This window comes from Pezoporus flaviventris, unplaced genomic scaffold, assembly GCF_033815535.1.
Source record: "Pezoporus flaviventris isolate CSIRO_AGI_PZ_B2104156 unplaced genomic scaffold, CSIRO_AGI_Pfla_v1 ptg000107l, whole genome shotgun sequence".
Classification (NCBI taxonomy): domain Eukaryota; kingdom Metazoa; phylum Chordata; class Aves; order Psittaciformes; family Psittacidae; genus Pezoporus; species Pezoporus flaviventris.
In genome coordinates this window covers 958,523-978,821 of record NW_026892655.1, presented here as the reverse complement: position 1 = coordinate 978,821, position 20,299 = coordinate 958,523, and the positions used below count along the sequence as shown (strand labels likewise).

Below are 20,299 nucleotides of genomic sequence, written 5' to 3'. Positions count from 1 at the left end.
CCTTCCCCAGGACCCCCGAGGAAACAACAGCAACTCCTCAGCCACCAGAGCAGAGTCAGGGCTGTTGTCAAGCAACCTCTTTAATGAGGATTAAAGAGCATAGTATGAAAAATCCAACCCCAGAGCGCTGCCCTTCATTTGTTTCCCAGAGATAACCCTCCTGCACTTTGCTTTTGATTTTTTAACCATTAAAACCAGCCCTTGCTGGAGCTTATTCTTCCCCAAACCAGCAGACGTGCACTGGAGGCGGGTGGAGGGGCTGATCCACGCAGCCAGGACCTGCCACCGCCCCACAGTGTCCCTGCCAGGGGACAGAATGCCACAGGGCCAGGAGCTCAGCACAGAGATGGCGCTGTGCTGGCCCGAGGCTCTGCTGCTCCCACGGAGGTTTCCACTGTCCTCCTTCGGGCTATGACAGTCCCGGTGTCCCTCAGGAAAGGCACAGGCAAGTGCGGGTGCTGCCAAGGCACTGAGCAGAGCAGGGTAAGCAGTGGCCGCTGGCAGCAGGACCCAAGTGCCCTGTGATGCTCACAAGCACCCGCGGCCCCAGCCTGTGCTCAACGCAGCCCAGCGAAGGGTCAGCTCTGCTGGTGAGTGCCTGGGGCTGGGCTGAGCCGTGCTGCACATCCTGCTCCATCCCTGCGGGCAGCACTGACCTGGGTGCCCGCCAGCGCAGAGCAGGGGCACGGTCACATTCGTTGGCTCCATCTGCTCTGCTCAACCAAACCCCCTGGGGCTGGGCACCCTCAGCACCGCTCCTCCCTGCAGGGTGCACGCACGGTGAACCCCAGGTGCGGGAGGGCTGCGGGACCCCCGGGCTGCCCTAGGAGATGATGGAGCTCTGGATGTGCTGCAGCAGCCGCTCCTCCCGCAGGACCCTGGGCATGGGGACGGGCTTGCCCAGTGCCTCCCGCAGCCGGGCAAAGGCACCGGCGCCCACCATGTGCAGGCGCAGGGGCCCGATGCTGCCCTTGAAGCGGAAGGATTTATAGATGGGGAAATCCTCCTGGAGACACTGGTCCAGCTGCAGGAAGAGGAGAGGCTGCCCGCGCTGCGCTGTCCCAGTGGGGCAGCATCACCCCTCACTGTGGGCTGGCAGGGTGCAGGCAGCAGGGCCTGCCCTGGAGCAGAGCCCACATCACAGAATCATAGAATAGTTTGGGTTGGAAAGGACATTAAGATCATGCAGTTCCAACCCCCTGCCATGGGCAGGGACACCTCACACTAAACCATGGCACCCAAGGCTTCATCCAGCCTGGCCTCAAACACTGCCAGGGATGGAGCATTCACAACCTCCCTGGGCAACCCATTCCAGTGCCTCAGTACCCTCACAGGAAAGAATTTCCTCCTTAGATCCAATCTAAACTTCCTCTATTTCAGTTTTAACCCATTACCCCTTGTCCCGTCACTACAGTCCCTAATGAAGAGTCCCTCCCCAGCATCCCTATAGGCCCTCTTCAGATACTGGAAGGCTGCTATGAGGTCTCCACGCAGCCTTCTCTTCTCCAGGCTGAACAGCCCCAACTTTCTCAGCCTGTCTTCATACAGGAGGTGCTCCAGTCCCTGATCATCCTCATAGCTCCCTGATCATCTCCTCACCTTGTAGCGCTGTGCCTCCGACAGGTCCCGCAGGCCCCGCAGCTCCACGAACACCTCATAGTGGGGGGCACAGGCCCCTGAAGAGGCACCTGCAGCATCACGACGAGCACGTTAAAGCCATCTGCAGCCCCCAGCCCTGGTGCAGGGGGGCTGGCAGAGACCCGGCCAGCAGCAGCCGCAGTTTTGGGGACACTCACCCAGCAGAGCGCTCTCCACGCAGACGTAGTCGACCAGGCGAGCGCCCGGCCACATGCCCACGGCACGGCACAGGCTCCGGCAGAACCGCTCCTCGGGGATGCTCTCACCCCGCACGCTCAGTGCCTGGCTCTCCCTGCAGCGCAGGGGATGGGGTGGGTGCTCCAGGCCAAGGGCAACACAGGCACTGTCCATCTGCCCCTGCCTTGCCACAAGGCCCCCCCCACAACCCCCCAGGGTGAGGGGTTTGGGGTGTCCTCACCTGCGCACGGGCTCCACCACGGGACACTGCTTGTGGAAGCCGGTCACCCTCAGCACCTCCCCAGCACGGCACCTGTGTGGGGAGCAGGAGCATGAGGGAGGCAGTGCCCAGTGCATGGGGCTGGGGTGCTCAGCCCCCCCCCCCCCCCAACCCCAGAGTCCCACAGCACCGAGGGGGCACCTGTACTCTCCAGGCCGGGCTGTCAGGACCAGCCCGTACTCGCGTCCCTCCCAGAGCTCGCCCAGCAGCACCGTCTGCGGCTCCTCCTCGGCCTGGCAGGGCAGGAACTCGCAGAAAGCCCACTCAGGGCACAGCAGGAACCGTGGCGCTGGCTCCTCCGGCCACAGGTTCACACCCAGCAGCGCTGGGCAGAGGGGCACGCGTCAGCGAGAGAATCCCCCTGACCCTGCCCATGCGGGCTCACCGCCTCCAAGGGGGAACATCTCATCCGATGCCACGGAGGGACGCGGCACAGAGATGCACCCACATCCCTGGGGCAGCGGTTCCCGGGGCAGGCTGTGGGGACGCTCACCTCCCGCTGCGCGGTAGAAGGGGCAGTAGAAGGGCAGCCCCTTGCACTCGGCCTGCCGGAGGGCATCGCAGTAGAGCTGCTCCGTGCCTTGCGCCGTCCCCACCACCACCACCTCCAGCTGCGGCCACAGGCGCCGCACGATGCCCTCAAAGCCGCGGGCGCACTCAGAGCGCAGCTCGGCCGCCCGGGCAGCGTTGGGGGTCAGCAGCGCCTGCAGCTGCACCCGCAGCCCCTCGGGCAGCCCGGGCTGTGGCCGCAGGGTGCCCAGCGCCAGGTCCTGCGCCAGCTCGGGCCAGGCGGAGCGCAGAGCCTCCAGCGCGTCCAGCAGCTCCGCGGGCAGCGCGGCCTCCAGCACCCGCAGCGCTCGCTGCTGCAGCGCGAACAGCAGCTGCACCCGCAGCGCTGCAGCCCGCGAGGGCACGGAGCCGGCCTCGGCCGGGGTGCAGTACAGCGAGGGCAGGGACCAGCCAGCGGGAGCACAGCGGTGATGGGGGGCCCAGGAGAGCAGCGCCGTGCCCCGGGGGACCAGCGCCCGCGGGAAGGCGGCATGGAGGGTGTCCAGGAAGAGCAGGGACCCCTACGAAGGGAGAAGCGGGGTCAAGCGGGATGGACCTGAGGGGTTCAGGCCCCATGGAGGCCCCTCTGCTCCCGTCCCTGCCCCATCACCCCGTACCTGCAGCAGGGGGTCGGTGCCCCAGCAGCAGCGCAGCAGCGCCCAGGGGTGCAGCGGCGGGACCTGCCCCCCCGGTGCCCCGTCAGCGCAGCGCTGCCCCACGGGGTGACGCTCCCGGAAATCCTCCGACCCTGCCGGGAGAGCGCGGGGTGAACGGGGACCCCTGGGGCTCCCCCCCCCTCCCAAGCAACCGCCTCCCGCTCCGACGCCCGCCCCTCACCGCGGACCGCGCCGGGGGGCAGCAGCCGCCGCAGCCGCCGCTCCTGGCTGAGCCGCACGTCGGTGCCCAGCAGCTCCAAGCGCCGCCGGTACCGGGCCCCGGCGCTGCGCAGCGCGGAGCGGGACAAGCGGTGCCGCAGCGAGGGGACGGCGGCCACGAGCACGACAACGACCGTGACCGCCACCGCGGCCACCGCCACCGCCGGCAGCATCCCCAGCAGGGACCCGTGCACCGGGACAGCCCCCGGGGCTATTCCGCCTCCGGCAGAAATGACGGCGAATGAGGGCGACCGCCAGCTCCGCCCGCTTTTATTTTCGTTTTCTCCCTTCTGCAAAACACCCGGAGCGGCCCCGCCCGCCCCGGCGGTTAAATCGCGAGTAAAAACCGAGCGCATCCCCCCCACCCCCCGGCACAAAAATAGTGCAATTTGCCTGTTTTGGTTTGTTTTCTCCCCAGAAACGCGGTCCCCAACCACAGCCCTCCCAGGACCTGCCCGGCTGCAGGGCTGGTACTGCACAGTACCCAACTCAGGGACCCCCTGCACCCCGGGCATGCAGCCGAGGGGCTCCTGCGTCCGTCCCCCCCCCATGGCAGGGCCCTGCCGCCTCCCCAAGACACGCGTGAAAGCCAGAGCTTGTGTGTTACAAAAATATTCCGTGCTTTATTTTACTCTGTGGTAGAAAAATAACATGGGCAGGACCCCAGAGCTTCTCGGTCAGGTGAGGGGATGGGGGGGGACAGAGGATTCCGCTCCCCCTCCCCAAAAGCACCCGGCCGCTCTCGCTGGGTGCCCTCGCGCCCTGCACCGGCTCCACAGGGCGACGCTGAGCTGGGAGCCAAAGGGGCTCCCCCATCCTTGGGGGGACCAAAGGATAAGACAAGGTCCAGGAGGGGACCCCACCGCTGTGGAGCAGAGCACCAGCACGGGCCAGGGGGGACCCCCAGCCATCGCCCCCCTGCCCCGTGCCGGAGCCCTGTGCACCCACGGAACCCCCTGTGAGCGGAGCCACGGGGTAGAACAAGAAGGCGACACGTACATTCTTAGTGACGACTGCGAAAGCAAACCTGAGGCCATTCTGCAGCCCCCTCCCCTCGCAGCCCCTCGGTGGGGAGCAGGGGGGGCCGTGGGGCCGGTGCCTGCAGAAGCGGAAAGCCGAAGCTGGGCCTCTTAAAAAGGAACATACAGGAAAAACCATGCGACAAATCCGCTGCCGTTTATACAAGGGCTTAAACACCAAAGAGCCGGACGTCAGCCTGCATTTCGGGGCAGCACAGAGCAAATCTGCGGGGCAGGGCCCACCCGCCGCCCCCCCGGCACAGAGACACGAACACAGCACAGTCCCCGAAGCGCCGGGCACCCGCCCGTCACGACTGGGCGTGCGGGATCCACTGACTGTCCATGGGGCGCCGCAGCAGCTCCTCCACGTGCCTCGCCACGTCCATGGTGTCCTCCAGGTCGAAGTCACCTTCAGGTTCCAGGACAGCATCAGGGCTGCGGGAGGCAGGGGGTGAGGAGGGGACCGGTTGAGGCGCGACGGGGACAGGGGACGTGATACCTACTTCTGGGCGTACATGTTGTAATGGGGCTGGGAGCAGACGGCGGGCGAGGGAGCCTGGTCCATGTAGGTGGCCCCTCCAGGGGTTGAATCACCTGATGGGTTGACAAACCTGCAGGGATGGAGGCTCATGAGCACGGATACAAGGACAGGCTCCCTCTGGGGGGATTCCCATCATCTCCAACCAGCAGGGAGGGGACCCAAACCCCACACCCACAAACAGTTTCAAGATGCAGGGTCCCCAGACGACAGCATGGTGAGGGGGGACATCTGCCTTGCCATTGAACACACAGCCCTGCTGCAGCCATGTGCCTCTCCCCTGTTGCCAGCTCAGCACCAACGTGGCCTAACAGCAGAGGTGCCCTGGGATGCCCCCCCCCAAGCTAGATCCCATGGGACCAGCCTTCAGGTCAGACTTACTCTGGCACCACTTGCTTGATCTGTGGCTTCACGTATCCATCCACGGCTTTAGCTGGAGGAAAGGAGGCAGCACTCAGGCCCCGAGGTGCCGGTGAGTGCCACCAGCCTGCAGTGGGGCTGGGGGCTCACGCTACAGAGCCCCTGCGGGGCCGGATGCAGCACCGGGGCAGAGTGATGCTGTGAGCCCCGGCTCAGCCCAGGCGGATGCACGGAGGAGAGGGACACACGTGGAGGAAAGGGGCAGCGCTACCTGGCGTGGACTCACAGAGAACCGGCGTGTAGTACTTGGAGAACACCTCGTCCTTGGGCCGGTCGGGGAACACGTAGATGAGGTAACTGAGGTCTCCGAGGCGGTCGGCCAGGGAGCGGATGGAGAAGTCCCTGGTGGTGAAAGGCATCAGGTTCCAGAACATCCTCTCAGCTGGAAGACAAGAGCGAGGACCGTGGTGACGCCCAGAGCCGGCGGGGACAGGCTGCGAGACCACGCTGACCATGGGACGGCATCTCCCTCCCCTGGCAGCCGAGACGGGAGGTGCTGGAGCAGCAGCCCCAAGCCCCAGCTGAGGGCCAGGCTGGGTCCATTGGGGCCGGCGCCCGGCGCGCACTCACAGGAGTCGAACTTCCAGGCGATGGTGATGCCGCCGATCTCGGAGTCGCTGAACCGCAGCAGGAAGGTCCCGTCGGGCTTGTTGATGAGCAGATCGTGCGCCTGCTGCTTGTTGACGAAGCCCAGGATGGCCCTAGGCAGAGCGAAGGGCGTCAGGGCCGGGACTCGGCGCCGGGCACCATGGCGCAGGGCAGCTCTTACCCGTCATTCCAGTGCGGCTTCAGGTGCTTCTTCAGCACTTCCATGACCCCGTCAAACCACTGCCAGAAGGTGTAATTCCTCCCGGGCAGGTTTTCCTGTGGAGATTCCCACAGAATGAGCAAGTCCTTCAGCCTCCCGGCTGCTGTTCAGTAACACAAGCGGTGGAGACTCAGGGACACCAAAGCAGCCCTGGGGAGCACCGGCAACGCCTCTCCAAGGAGGCAGAGCCCCTATGCAGGACCTACAGCACCCAAAGAGGAAGGTGACGCCTTCCCATCTCATTTTTGCATCACTCCAGATGCAAGAAACGGCTCCAGCACCCCTGTGCCCCTCCGTGCAAGCTCACCCGGCGCAGAGCCCAGGCTGCTCACCCGGTTGAACTGGGACCAGGACACCGTGGTGCTGCTGTAGTCCTCCAGGTGGGAGCTGCTGCTGTTGAAGAGCTTCTGCGCCAGGAACACCAAGTTCTCCTTGGTGAGCCCGCGGCTGCTCTGCACCTCCGCCTTGAACTTCATGTTGAGCGCCTCGCACAGCTGCGGCCACTGCACCTTGTCGGGCACGGCAAAGGGCACGCGGCCCTGGGGACACAGAGCAGGGTCAGCGCCGAGCTCTGCCTCCAGTGGGACACTGAGCCCAGGCCCTGCAGCCCCCCCTAGCATGGATGGGGCCTGTCCTGTCCCCCCCATGGCACTCACGGGCTCAGCAAAGGCATTGTCCCAGAGCACGGTGGCTGTGGCGTTGTTGTCCTGGCTCCCGTGCACGATGACCACCACGGGCAGGGACAGCGTCTGCCGGGAGCAAGGAGACCAGGATGGGCTGTGGGGCACTGCAAGAGCATCGCCCAGCAGAGGGGACCTGCCCGGTGGCTTTACCTTCACCTGGAACACCAGCTCGTTGCCACCAACGCTGAACTGGGACTCGAAGAGGATGGTGAACTTCTCCTCCGTCACCGACTCAGCCCCGCGGCGATCCGAGCGCTTGATCCGCTTCAGGGACTGCAGGGACACAAGGGGTGAGCACAGGGGATGAACGGGGACGTGGAGGGACACCGGGGTGAGCACAGCGGGGGGTACAGCACAGATGGGGACACAAGGGGACAGGAGGGGGGGACCAGCGGCGCTCACCATGTTGCGGAAGTGGGCGCTGAGCGTCCCCGTGGCCTGGTGATACTCCATCACGCAGCAGTTGTTGAGGATCTCCCCGCTGCTCTCACTGGCACAGGAACACACGGGATAAGGGGCATCACCAGGGTGCAGCCCCCCTTGTGCCCCCAGCTTCTCGCTGCCTGCATCCTTGTCTCCCCCCCACACACACACATCCCTTGCCCCCGGCATTACTTGTGGGTGCTCTCGTTCTTCAGCAGGGCCTTGGCTTGCTGCTCACTGATGATGGTGGCCTTCACCTGGGGGGGGTTCATGTGCACGTTCAGCTTTCCCCCCACCAGGAGCCGCACAGTGGCCGCGAACTTGGTCTGTGTCTTCAGCACCTGGGGGGGCTGCTTCTCGATGATGAAGGTGCTGGGAGCAGAGAGGGAGAAGGGGGAATAAGGAGGATAAGGGGATGGGGGTGCTGGCAGAGCGGACCCAAACCAGCCCCCCCCAGTCCCCCAGGTACCTGGTCACCAGTGCGGAGATGATGTCGGTGATGGTGCCGTTCAGCTCGGACAGCATCTCCTCCACCGGGCCCGGGATCGGCAGCTGCTGGCACAAGTGCTCAGCGCGGCGAATCTGCTGCCGGTTCTGCCAGATGATCTCTGCCAGCTTCTCGCACCTGAGGACAGCGGGGCTCAGCACCACGCCGGGGCTCAGCACCGCGCCGCATCCCGTGCCGGCACCCACCAGCTCTGCAGCACGTCCAGGGTGCCCTCGGGGGGCCCCCCGTTCCCTGCCAGCTGCTGCCGACGCTTCCACTGGATGAGCTCATCGTCCAGGATGGTCATTTGCTGCTTGCGCAGCAGCTGCAGCGTCTTCTGGTGCTTCTCAGCCAGTTCCTGCGGGGCAGGAGGGTGTCAGGGGCCGTGGGGACGGCGGCAGGGGCAGCGCCGTGCAGGGATGGTGGCACTCACCACGCGGTACTGCTGTAGTGTTTGTGCCTCCCGGTGCAGCCAGGCCTCCAGCGATGCCTTCTTCTGCTGCAGCGTTGTCTCCCGTGACAGGCGCTCCTGGGGACCCAGCTGGGAAAGCTGGGAGAACTGGGCTGGGGGACAGGGCACGGCGTTAGGGATGGTGCCACCAGCACCCCGGCCCCATCATTCCCCCCCCCCCTGCCATCACCCCTCCATCACCCACCTTGGAGGCGCATGTTCTCCTGGTACTGGATGATGAAGTACTCCTGTGTCTGCTGCAGCTTCTTGAGCTCGTTCTCCGAGTCCTGCGTGATGAGCCGCAGCTCCTCGAAGGTCTGGTTGATCTGCAGGTGCTTTTGGGACATGGCATCCACCAAGGAGCCGGCCGGCGAGGGGCTCTGCAACAGGGAGCACTCAGCAGGGCCAGGGGACCCAAAGCATCCCCAACCTCAGCGCTGCTCCCATCACCCTGGTGCTGCAGGCCCCCCCCCAGGACCCCCTATGGCCTCACTCACATTGTTCGCCTCCCGCACCAGCCGCTGCTCGTGGTAGAGGATGTGCCGGATGCACCGCACCAGCTCCATGGGGCACCGGTCGTATGTGTTCTGCAGGGAGAGCACAAAGCTGAGCCAGGCACAGGGCAGGGGCACCCGCAGCCCCACAGCCCCTGCTTGCAGCACCCCATTCACCTGCAGCTGCGTGGCGTAGTGCCCCAGCTTGATCTTGAGCAGGAAGCCATCCTCACCCACTTGGTGGTCTGCCTTCTTCTGCAGCTCCTGGATCAGCCCCTCCAGCAGCTGCGTCGCCTTCACGTTCTCCTGCGGGTTGTCGAGGTCGATGGAGTCCCTGCGCACACAGAGCACAGCGGTGGCACCAGGGGCAGCCCAAAGCGGGGCACCCCAGAGGTGGGTGCTGCCGAGCCCGGCACCCCGCAGGCAGGGACCCGCTGACCTACCACGCCTGGCTCTCGATCCACTGCGACAGGTAGTGCCGCACCTCGATGGGGAAGTGCTGCCCGTAGAGCGCCTGCATCTGCCGCAGGGCTTCGCCCTGGAGCTGCTGCGCCTGGATCCACACGGCCATGGCTCAGCACCTGCGGGAGACGGGCCCATCACAGCACCACGGGGGTTGAGGGGGGTCCAGCCCTCTTGGCAGGTTCCCCGGTGCTGCTGGAGCCGCTTCCAGCGGCCGAAGGAAGGGGGGTGCAAGGATGGGGCACCCCTGCTCTGAGCCACCCCCCCTTCCCTTTTCCAGGAAGAGCCCTGGGGGGGCCATGGCCATGAGCGTGCCTCGGCGCTGCCTCTCCACATGGTAATCATTTCCTCTCGCCGTGGGATCGCAGCCATCGCTGGCCACGAGAATGAGGAAACGGGGCCGGGAAGAGGGCTGAGGGACCCAGAGTGATGCAGAGCAGGGCCCCCCCCATCCCACCCTGCGCTCACCCGGCTCCTGCTCACACCCTGGCACTGGGCAGGAGCAGACCCGGCCCCAAAGGCTCAGGTGGCACCTCGGCGGGTCCCTGGTCCCACTGCCCCGTGCACCAGTGCCACGGGGGAGATGCTGCTCAGAGCACAGCTTCCCCAAGCAAGCACTGGGGTGGTGCTGGCTCTGTGCAGAAGCACTGACAGATCCCCCACTTCATGCGGATCCGGTCCCTGGCTCGCATGGAGCAAGCAGGGAGAAGGGACAGCCAGGGAGAGCACCTATGGAATGCTGGAGCATCCCCGGCTGCTGTTGTATCTACAGCTTGGTGGTGCCTGGACAACAACCTGAGGGCGACGCGATGGGGAGGGATCAGGGAGGGTCTGGGGGGCTCACAGCCCCTCACACTGAGGATGGAGCAATGAACAGTGGCTCATTACACCCAAACCACTCGGGATTTAATGTCCTCTGGAGGTGCCAGGCTGTGCCCCGGCGGGATGCAGTGACTGCACTGGACAGACACAAGCAGGGACTGTGGCAGGGGCACGCAGCAGGGGATGGAGGCAGCGGGTCCAAGCAGAGCAGCCACGAGCAGAGCCCCTGAGCCCTACGCAGGAAGAGGAACAATAACCGAGGGTTGGCTAAAAATGAATTTTTCCCCTATAAAAAGGGAGGAACATTTCCACATTCCCAGAAATCACCAAGTTGGAAATCCTGCTGGCGAGGAGGCACTTGGGGAGGCATAAAAACATAGGGAAGGAGGGAAGCGAAGGCAGGATGGCTGACACGGGATGCTGCTGGTGGTTAGAAACTGCAGATGCTCCTAAGGGGCACTGGTGAGAACCTGCCCCAGCAGAGCAGAGCGGAACGGCCACGGCCACCACGCCACCGATGACCAAAGTCCCCGTCACAGCAGGGCCATCACAGGGACACAGCAAACAAGCGCTGCCCTGAGAAAATGGTGATCGCTTCCCATCTCGCAGTGACAACACACTTCCCATTCCACTCCAGTGGGTTGTTAAGCAACGAGGCTGAGGCTGCTGCCACGGCGAGCGGCACACACCGCGCTCAGCTGGGGCCGGCCGGGGAGCCGGAGTGCAGGCACTGCTGCCAGGGAACCTGGCGGAAGGCGAGGCAGCATCACTGCAGCCTTCACCAGGGGACACGCAGCACCCCGGCACCGATGGGCAGTGCTGCTGCAGCGTCACACGTTACCCCGGGTCAGCCACAGGCACGCTCAAACGACTGCAAGAGACAGATAATTGCAGTGGTTTAAGCTACTTTGCATTTACTTGCTGGCAGTGAGCTATAACCCACCCATTACTGCAGCTCGGTTAACCAGCGGCAACTCAACAAGCCACAGCAACGCGCTCACCGGTGACTTATCGCCTGCGGAGCGGCACACGCGGCGCGTCCCGGCCGTGGCAGCGCCTGTGCCATGACACAGGGAGGGAAGTGCCTCACAGGGCGAGGCTGGCAGCAGCTCCTTCCACGTGCCGCGGGCACGGCAGAGCCTGAGCACCAGCAGCGCCTGCCCAGGGCCGCTGCACGCTCACTGCATTCACTGCAGGATGCTCACGGCATGCACTGGGGGAATGCTCACTGCATTCGCCGCAGGATGCACACTGCATTCACTGCAGGCTGCTCACTGCATGCACTGCAGGGTGCTCACTGCATGCACTGGGGGAATGCTCACTGCATGCACTGGGGGAATGCTCACTGCATTCACCGCAGGATGCACACTGCATCCACTGCCGGCTGCTCACTGCATGCACTGGGGGAATGCTCACTGCATTCACTGCAGGATGCACACTGTGTTCACTGCATTCACTGCAGGATGCACGCTGTGTTCACTGCAGGCTGCTCACTGCATTCACTGCAGGATGCTCACTGTGTTCACTGCAGGCTGCTCACTGCATGCACTGAGGGAATGCTCACTGCATTCACCGCAGGATGCACACTGCATGCACAGCGGGGTGCTCACTGCATGCATTGGGGGAATGCTCACTGCATTCACCGCAGGCTGCTCACTGCATGCACTGGGGGAATGCTCACTGCATTCACCGCAGGATGCACACTGCATTCACTGCAGGCTGCTCACTGCATGCACTGGGGGAATGCTCACTGCATTCCCTGCAGGATGCACGCTGTGTTCACTGCAGGCTGCTCACTGCATTCACTGCAGGCTGCTCACTGTGTTCACTGCAGGCTGCTCACTGCATGCACTGGGGTAATGCTCACTGCATTCACCGCAGGATGCACACTGCATGCACAGCGGGGTGCTCACTGTGATCACTGCAGGACGCTCACGGCATTCACTGCGGGATGCTCATTGCATGCACTGTGGGATGCACACTGCATGCACTGCAGGACGCTCACTGCATACACTGGGGATGCTCATTGCATGCACTGGGGATGCTCACAGCACGCAGCCACTCGGGATCTCCCCACAGGCAGGACACTCCGGCACTGGCACGGCCAGGCAGGGGCTGAGAGCCAGGCAAAGCTGCAGCGGTGCCACAGCAAAGGGTCCCGGCCGCAGCCTCTCCGCTCCCGCACCCCGGCCCCCGCAGCCCCTCCGCGGCTCCCGCAGTGCCCGTTCCCATTGCCCGGGGCTCTGCGCGGTGCCGGTACCGGGCCGCAGCCACCGCAGTGAACGCTCGGACACGTGGTTCCTCGGCACCACCGGGAGCCCGCGATCGCTTCCAGGTCAGAGCCGGCCCCGCTCGCAGCGGCAGGGCTGGACCCAGCGCTATGGAGCTATGGGGGGGGAGCTCTGCTACTGTCGTACCCCCCCCCCCCCCCCCCGCAGCCCCAGGGGGAGGGCATCCTGTGCCCCACAGGAAGGGCAGCCCCGAGCAGGATCCAGCCCCAGCTGGGCCCCAGCAATGGCAGTGCTGGCACCCACAGAAGGACTCCGCGTCCCCCAACACAGACACCCATCCCCTGCCCCATCCCAGGGGACCCGCTGGAGCTCACAGTGCTCCCAATGCCCCCCTTAACAGGATCCCAGCGGGGGTCCCCCCATTCAGCCCCCCTGACACGTGGCCTGCCCACTGCAAGCAGCGAGTGCCTCTGCACCACATCCTGCCCTGCAGCGGGGGGCACAGAGGACCCCCCCCACTCACCCAATAAGCCCAAAAGAGCCAGGGCCGCTCCAGCCAGAGCTCCCCCATGCACAGGAGCCCCGGGGCTCGGCACGTTCCAGCTCCTCCGGGGCACCGGAACCACAGCCCCAGCTTGGCTCCAACTGCACTCACCGGGGGGGTCCCGCACGGCTCTGCCCCATGCACCGCTGCGGCGCCCCAGCCCCACGGCGGCTCCGGGCTGGCCGTTTCGCCGGCTCTGTGCTACAGGAAGGAGAGGAGAGCAGCTATTTCCTTCCAACATGTCAGCTGCCTGCGCAGGGCAGCCAGCCCCGGGCTGCTGGCAGCTTCCTCCAGCACCGAGCAGCAGAGCTGGACCCGGTCCATGCTCATCCCTGGAGCCAGGCACAGCCACAGCGGGTGGGATGGGACCCCAGGGACCGAGGCAGGAGCTCAGCACAGGGGGAGATGGGCTGGACCCATCGGCACCAGGAGCACCGGTGCCCCGGTGAGGGGGCTGCAGGGCTGGGAGCGGGGCAGCTCGCCCGGCTTGTGCCTGCCTGCGGTTTCCAGCCTTGGGATGGGAGGCAGCAGCGTGGGAGGGGAGCTCCTGCTGCCAGCGCCGAGCTTTGATGGGTTTTGCGTGGCCTCCGCACCAGAGCAGCAGCTTCTGCCCAGCAGCATCAGGGAGGGAGCAACCCACAGCCCCCGGCCCCCACTGCAAACCACCACGGCCACTGCGAGGGGCCCATGGCAGAGGCACGGCTGGTTCTGAAGCACAACGTGAGCGCTGGGAGCAGGGGCAATGGGCGCTGCTGCGGGGGGGCAGAGCTGGGGCCGGCAGTGCCAGGAGCGGCCACGCATCCGGGGAGCCACAAATGGGGAACTTGCACCATGACAGGAACAGGGAAACTCCACACAGAGCCCGATGCTGCCTGGGAGAAACCAGCCCCACACGCAGGTGGAGATGCCATGAGCCTGGGGCTGAACCTGCCCGCTGGCATTTGCTGCCCTTGGGAAAGGGTTTCCACCTCTCTTCGGATTTTCCCTTCCGAGCAGGGGTACAGAAAGGCGTCAAAGCCAAGCCACCAAACTCCCGGTGAAATCCCAGCCAAACCCCTCAAATCCAGGGGCTGGGACAGCGAGAGGAATCCACCCTGGTGCGCCGAGAGCCACCCCAGGGCAGCCGCGGCCAGCTACAGGCACTGCCCTGGTACTGGTGGGGTCCCCTCAGTGCCAAGCACCGGCAGGACCCGGGTCCTGCAGCAGAGCAGGGGCCATGGCACCCCCCCGCCGAATGACCCTGTCCCTCGGGGTTACCCCATGGCATCACGCACCCATTCCCAGCACAACGATCCGGCTGTGCCGAACCTCAGATGGGAACAGCGAGAGCCTGCCTGGGCACAGCCAGAGCGGGGAGCATGGTGCTGGCGCAGGCACCAGTGGCAGGACACTGGCAGCGCTGAGCACCCACCCGGCACCCATGGGCATGAGTCCAGTGTGCATCCCACAGGATACCCACCATGGGGAGTCCCATCCTCGCCAGCGCCGGTGCCATCCCCACCAAGCCCACAGCCAGGATTAGGGAGGCCTGGCCATGGCACTGCCCACCCACAGCATCCCAGCTCCATGGGGACACAGCCACCACGTGCCAGGGCACTTGAAGAAGGAATTTTAGCTCCCCTCTAACCCTCACACCACTGCAGAAACAGGGGAGATCCAGCCGCAGCCTCCATCCCAGGAGCAAAGAGCCCCACATGCAGCCCTGAGGAAAGGCAGGGAGGTGATAGGCTCCCAGTGACCCTCCCCACTGATGGGGCAGCAGCTTCAGGCGTAAGAATGGGACAGGGAGATCCAGGACAAGGGAGAAGCCCCTGCACCTTGTTCATCCTTCCAGCAAGCCAGCCATCCCCTGGGGACCCTGCAGACACCCCAGCACGGCTCCAGCACCGAGCCTGCCTCCAGCACAGCCCTGGGCTCACCACTAATCCCTGCTCAGACCAGCAGCAGCACAGGAGGGATGGGTTGGTTGGAAGGACCTGAGGATTAAGCTCATTTCAGCATCGAATTAGTCCTGACTGGGGTCTGGAGACACAATTTCATTTTCTCTGGCACACTCCAGGGAGCACACACAATCCCACTAATCCAGCTGCCGGCCAGGGTGGATTTGCAGAGCAGGACCCGTGTGGGCAGCACAGGCACCAACAGCACTTCTCCGGCCGCATCCATCCCCTCTGGTCACTGTACATTGGTGCTCTCTGCAGGTTAGGATGTGCAGGAGCCACCCCCGCCACTGGCACAAGCATCCCATGGGACAGCAGGCACACCATGGCACGGGCATCCATGGGACAGCAGGCACACCATGGCACGGGCATCCCATGGGACAGCAGGCGCACCATGGCACGGGCATCCATGGGACAGCAGGCGCACCATGGCACAAGCATCCCATGGGACAGCAGGCACACCATGGCACAGGCGTCCCATGGGACAGCAGGCACACCATGGCACGGGCATCCATGGGACAGCAGGCACACCATGGCACGGGCATCCATGGGACAGCAGGCACACCATGGCACGGGCATCCATGGGACAGCAGGCACACCATGGCATGGGCATCTGGGGACAGGCAGAGGGACACCACTGACAGCCCAACCACTCTGCCTGGGGAGGAGGCATTGACCACGCTGCAAGCAGACCCTCACACCCTCATGTTTGGCAGGGCAGGGCCCAGGCCAAGTGCTGTCAGGCACCATGAGGACAGGCAGGACCCCCAGAGCAGCCCCTGCATCCCCTCCAGGCTATTCACAGCCACTGGGTGCCGGGGTTTGTGCTGCAGCAGCTCCATGCACAGCGATGCTCTCGCATGGGTCAGCAGAGCAGAAGGGAGGGAGGGTAAAGCCTTGCCTCCGGAAGAGGGGGCACGCAGACCTGCAGGGACACCGGCAGGAGGGAGGACTGCTCAGAATGGGAATTAAAAACCCAAACCACCAATGGTTTCTGCAGAAAAACCTCCTTCAGAGCAGGTAAATCCCAGCCAGACCCGGCCAGGCTCACACACAGCGTTCGTCCCTAACGGGCACAGCACATCCAGGCGGGAGAGCTGGGGTTTGGCTTTCCTGGCCCAGGATGCGCTCCGCAGGCCCAGGAGCGGCAGCAGCCGCTGGCAGTGCCGGGGCAGGGCAGAGCCCCCGGTGCCGGCTGCACCACGAGCACCCCCCGTGAGCGCACCCAAAGGCTCCGGTCAGCGCTGGGGTCACCCATGGAGCGTGCCGGCCGTGCCAGCCCCAGCGTTAGCACCAAACGGGGCAGCGATCGGTTTACAGCTGCTCCGGGGCTCAGATACCGCCAGCCAGAGCCGCTTGCTCTGCCGAGAGCTCTGCAGGCAGCCAGGGACCAGGCACCAGACACCGTGTGCCCCAGTGCCGCGGGGCAGCACCGAGCGCTGCCCCAGCCCCAGTCCCCTCCCCGCGCTCTGAACCCAGCGTTTATCTCTCCTAACACCACAAAGACGCGTAAATTGCAGCGAAAACGGAGATTGCAAAACTCACCGGCGACTGCTCGTACAGGGAGCGCGGTCGTGCCCATGGCACGGCTCGGTTACAGCCCCACGGCCGCCGGGCAGAGCATCGCCGGTACCGGGGCGGGGGGGGGGGGAGCACAGCGCACGGAGCGCTCCCACCTGCGAGCCGCCGGCGCTCCCGGCCCCTCTGGTGCAGGCAGATGGGTGGATTCTGCTTTATCAGCAAGTCAGCTCAGCCCTATCGCCAGGAAGCCGCGCTCGCCTGTGCCTCCCCCTCGACATTTCCCAATGCGGCGGGAGAAGCGGCTCACAGCAGCCTACCTTTTATCAGCCAGCAGATGTTGCTAGAACTGTTGCTGCATGTACCACGCAGGCATGCCCAGCGCCACTTGGATCCCTGCGCCGGCCACATGGTGCCAGGGTAAACACCCCCGCCCCCTTCCTCCCGGGATCAAAACACTTGGGGGTTGCAAAATAGACACCCCATGAAAGGAAAGGCACGCCACAGGAACAGCACAGCTGTCGAGGCGACTTCTCCCGAGCATGCCGGAGCTGCCTGTGCCACCACAGAGCTGAATCCTGACCCGGCGAGGTGGGGACTGGTGACCCCCTGCCTCTGCCCCACAGCCACTGCGGTGCATTCGGCCCCATGATGTGGAGGCTGCTCCGAGGGCAGCACGGACATGCAGGGGATGGGGATGGGGGGGAGGTCCTGCTTGACCGCGGGGCTGCCCATGGAGTGCAGCCTGACTTACAGTAATTCCTCACAAAGCAGAAAGTCATTTCCCAGCTGATGGGGCCACTTCACTGTACTCAGCACAGCACAGTCACCACTCGCTGCCCACGCCGTGGAGGAGTACAAGGAGCAGGGATTTTTCGCACGCAGAGTATCTGGGTTTTGCTATCGCTCGAGAGCGAGCTGGGAAACCCCACGGCGAGGACCTCGCAGCCCCGCTGGAGTCAGCACTTCCCCTGCAGTGAAGGGGAAGGTCCCGCCAGAGGCTCCATGCAACCCTGTGCCAAGCATCCCCAGCTGCAGCTCCCTGCCCGCAGCACCAGCATCCCTCATCCTGCCCTGAAGCATCAGCCCCGGGACAAGGCCGGCACACAGAAGCCAGCGCGGCGGCTCTAGTGACAGATGCCAAGGGAGGACACCAGAGGGGTGACAGCCGCCCGTCACGCCCCGTTCCCAGCCCTGCTCTCCCGTGTCCCCAGGCATGGGCTGTTGGCACCTCTCAAGCTGCACCAGAGCTCCTCCTCCATGGGCCTGCTCACGCAGCACAGCACGGCATGGCCCTCCCGGCCCCGTGGCAAGCCACGCTCTCCAGGGATAGTTATAGAACCAAAAGCCAGGGAGTTGGCCTCCATCCTCATACCCAGCACCTCAAGGACCCAGGAGCCATGTCAGGACAGGCTTCGGGCACACCGGGGCTTGCTGCAGCCACCCACAGGCAGGTGACCCCAACACCCCCAGTGCCTCCCCCTTGCCCAGAGCCACATGGACAGGGCAGCACCAGGCAAAGCTCCACTATGGGATCACTGCGCTGGCACAAACCCAACCTCAGCCTCAGAGGAGAGCCCCGCAGCAGGCACCGGCCCTCCCGGCCACAGAGCCTCCCTCTGAAGAGGGGGCAAAGCTCCCGCAGTGCAGGGCTGGTTCCTTGTGCCCGCGGTGGTGGCTGGGCTTTGCAGACCACCCCCGTGGCGCACACAACGGCCTCCTCCATGGATGTGGATGGCTGCGATGCCGTTGGGAACGCCGGGGTGGGCGCAGGCAGCATGAGCCAGGAGCACCGTGCTGCAGCAAGGTGCGCGGGGACTTTGCGCGCAGTGTCCCTGCCATGGGTGAGCCACGCTGCGGTGCTGTGCGCTGCAGGATGCGCCCCAAACCCTGCGGACAAGTCACTTGTTGTCACTGCCTGTCCCCTGCAGAGCCAGGCGGGTGCCGGCGCCCACATGAGCGGGGCGCGGGGGTCCCGCAGCCGCCGCGGTGTGGAGCTGCGGGGATCCCGGCCTGGTGCGAGCCCAGCGCTGGGCACGGAGCCCTGACAGCTCCGAATCCACCGGGACAGGTGGCCCCGGCCCCACCGGCCCCAGGCCCGGCCCGCGCTGGGTGAAAGGCCACCGGGCGCCTCCGTCCCCGCGGTGTCACCGCTCCCGGCAACGTTTTCCACCCGCCCTCGGCTCTGCCCCGCGCCGCGGAGCCGCGCAACGTCCCACGGCCGGCACGGGGGACCCCGCTCCCCGCCTGCGGGACCCCCCCCCGGGCCTCCCCTCCGCCAGGGCCCGGCCCGGGACACCGGGAACCGGCCCCGCTCCGCCGCGGCTTCGAGCGCCCCCGCCCCGGGACGGCCCCGCCGCGGCCCGCGCAAAGTCCGCTCTTCCCCGCAGGGAGCAGAGGGGGGGCCCCGCGGCCCTGCCCGCACCTGCGCGGCCCCCCCCCCCCGCCCCTCTCCGGCCGCCCGCAGCCAGGCCGCGGCCCGGCCCCGCCACCGCAGCGCCCCCCGACCGGCCGGGGCTCCGAAACACCCCAGTATTTACCGACGGGGGCAGAAGGCACCGAGCTCCGCCACCCGGCCGCCTCCCCCTCCAGGTGCCCCCGGGCCCGGCCCCACCGCCCCCCGCCCGGCAGCGGAAAGCGAAACCAACCCCGGCCCCGGTCCCGGTTCCTGTCGGGGGCCCCGCTCCCGTCCCTACCTGCGGCCGCGGCGGCGGCTCCGGCTCCGCTGCTCCGGCGGCTCTCGGCTCTCGGCTCCGCCGCCGCTCTGCCCCCTCCGGCCGCCGCCGCCGCCGCCTGCGCCCGCCCCGGCCCGGCCCGCACGGCACCGCCCCCCCCCCCCTTCCCCGGCACCGCCCCGCTCCCGCCCCCGGCACCGGGTAACGGCACCGGGCACGGGCACGGGCAGCGCCCCGAGCTTCAGCGACGGCCACGGCGCGGCACAAACCGGCACCGGGTACCGACAAAGGCCAAAGCGGGACCGGGCGCTGGCAGGAGCCAGCACCGGCACCAGGCGCACATGGGAGCCCCGACGGGCACCGCCACCCGCGTCTGAGCCCTCCGGCTCTCTGCCCGGCTGCCCCTCACCGCCATCCCTGCCCACGGGACGGGCTCTCCCCCCGCCGGTGCCCGTTGCCCCCATCAGTACTGCTCAGCCGTTTCTCCCTGCCTGCAGGCCTCAGCTCCCGGTCGCCTGAGCCCCACAGGGCAGCAGGGGCTCCTGGGCCCGGGTTTTCCATGTGGGCCCCGGCAGGATTAGCAGGGGACTCCGAGGAGGGAAGGGCTCTCCCGTCCCGTCAAGCGCAGGATGGGGCAGCGCCACCACCCTGGGATTCCCAGCCCGGTAACGCAGCACACGGGGCTCCGGGGACCGCTGCAGGACGCGGGCACATGGCAGGGTCCGGCTGTGCAGGTCCTGCATGCGCCCGGTCTGGGTTCCTGGGCCCCGGTGTCCTCTCCCCCGTGCAGGCACCGGGAGGATGCTGTGAGGCCGAGAGCAGTGGGGTCCCAGGGAGCAAAGGCAGGGAAATGGGCACCAGTGCATCCCCGTCTGCCCCATCCCCTGCCAGCTGCAAGCAGACCCACGGCAGCCCCTGCTCCTCTGGGCTCCCCAGACACGAAAAGGTGGCAGCAGCCCCGAGAAAACCACCTCGAGGGGGTCTCTTCAGCTCCCACCTTCAGCTCAGGCCATGGGGCAGCCCAGCACGGGGCAACCCGGCCAGGGTGGCTGCTGTGGGGTGGCCGGGCAGGAAGCAATACTGGGTGTGCTCGTCTCTGCTCGAGCGCTCTCAGCAGCCACATGGGTTCTCCTGGGCTTTCACTTTCGTTGCCGGTTAATCTGCGGCCTGAAAACGCTCCAGAGGGAAATTCAAGGGGTTGGGAGGAGCGGGGTGGGCCCTGCCCAGGGCTGGGAATGCCCAGTGCCAGCCCCGGGGAGCCAGGA

At 66.0% G+C, this 20,299-nt stretch overlaps 2 protein-coding genes across 3 annotated transcripts; both read right to left on the bottom strand.

The window, feature by feature from the left end:
• Positions 1 to 433: 433 nt before the first annotated feature.
• On the bottom strand, positions 434 to 3,692 carry GHDC (GH3 domain containing). Its single transcript, XM_061477567.1, has 8 exons — positions 3,482 to 3,692; positions 3,262 to 3,392; positions 2,589 to 3,165; positions 2,237 to 2,420; positions 2,057 to 2,128; positions 1,797 to 1,930; positions 1,600 to 1,688; positions 434 to 1,024 (listed from the first exon to the last, which is right to left on the bottom strand). Exons 1-8 carry the CDS (start codon positions 3,690 to 3,692, stop codon positions 824 to 826), a joined length of 1,599 nt encoding a protein of 532 aa, XP_061333551.1. The 3' UTR covers positions 434 to 823.
• Positions 3,693 to 4,115: 423 nt separating this feature from the next.
• On the bottom strand, positions 4,116 to 19,177 carry LOC133281681 (signal transducer and activator of transcription 5B). Of its 2 annotated transcripts, none has more exons than XM_061477458.1 (19): positions 19,056 to 19,177; positions 9,286 to 9,423; positions 9,020 to 9,176; positions 8,846 to 8,935; positions 8,554 to 8,728; positions 8,331 to 8,461; positions 8,104 to 8,255; positions 7,880 to 8,035; positions 7,603 to 7,782; positions 7,390 to 7,477; positions 7,138 to 7,260; positions 6,961 to 7,053; positions 6,637 to 6,843; positions 6,266 to 6,360; positions 6,067 to 6,197; positions 5,708 to 5,878; positions 5,458 to 5,509; positions 5,042 to 5,149; positions 4,116 to 4,973 (listed from the first exon to the last, which is right to left on the bottom strand). In XM_061477458.1, the coding sequence occupies exons 2-19, from the start codon at positions 9,411 to 9,413 to the stop codon at positions 4,847 to 4,849; spliced, it is 2,364 nt and encodes a 787-aa protein (XP_061333442.1). In that variant the 5' UTR covers positions 9,414 to 9,423; positions 19,056 to 19,177; the 3' UTR covers positions 4,116 to 4,846. The 2 variants fall into 2 exon arrangements, with proteins under 2 accessions (XP_061333442.1, XP_061333443.1); XM_061477459.1 differs by having other exon boundaries at positions 5,723 to 5,878.
• Between the last annotated feature and the right edge of the window lie 1,122 nt (positions 19,178 to 20,299).

Excerpts from the sequence above, each read along its gene's own strand:
- LOC133281681 (XM_061477458.1), bottom strand. The coding sequence starts at position 9,413 with ATGGCCGTGTGGATCCAGGCGCAGCAGCTCCAGGGCGAAGCCCTGCGG. Across the intron at positions 7,054-7,137 it reads AGCTGGTGTTCCAGGTGAAG|ACGCTGTCCCTGCCCGTGGT; the intron begins GTAAAGCCACCG and ends TGCTCCCGGCAG. Across the intron at positions 6,361-6,636 it reads CCTGGTCCCAGTTCAACCGG|GAAAACCTGCCCGGGAGGAA; the intron begins GTGAGCAGCCTG and ends GAATCTCCACAG.
- GHDC (XM_061477567.1), bottom strand. The coding sequence starts at position 3,692 with ATGCTGCCGGCGGTGGCGGTGGCCGCGGTGGCGGTCACGGTCGTTGTC. Across the intron at positions 1,931-2,056 it reads GTGGTGGAGCCCGTGCGCAG|GGAGAGCCAGGCACTGAGCG; the intron begins GTGAGGACACCC and ends CCTGCGCTGCAG. Across the intron at positions 1,689-1,796 it reads CGTGGAGAGCGCTCTGCTGG|GTGCCTCTTCAGGGGCCTGT; the intron begins GTGAGTGTCCCC and ends GTGATGCTGCAG.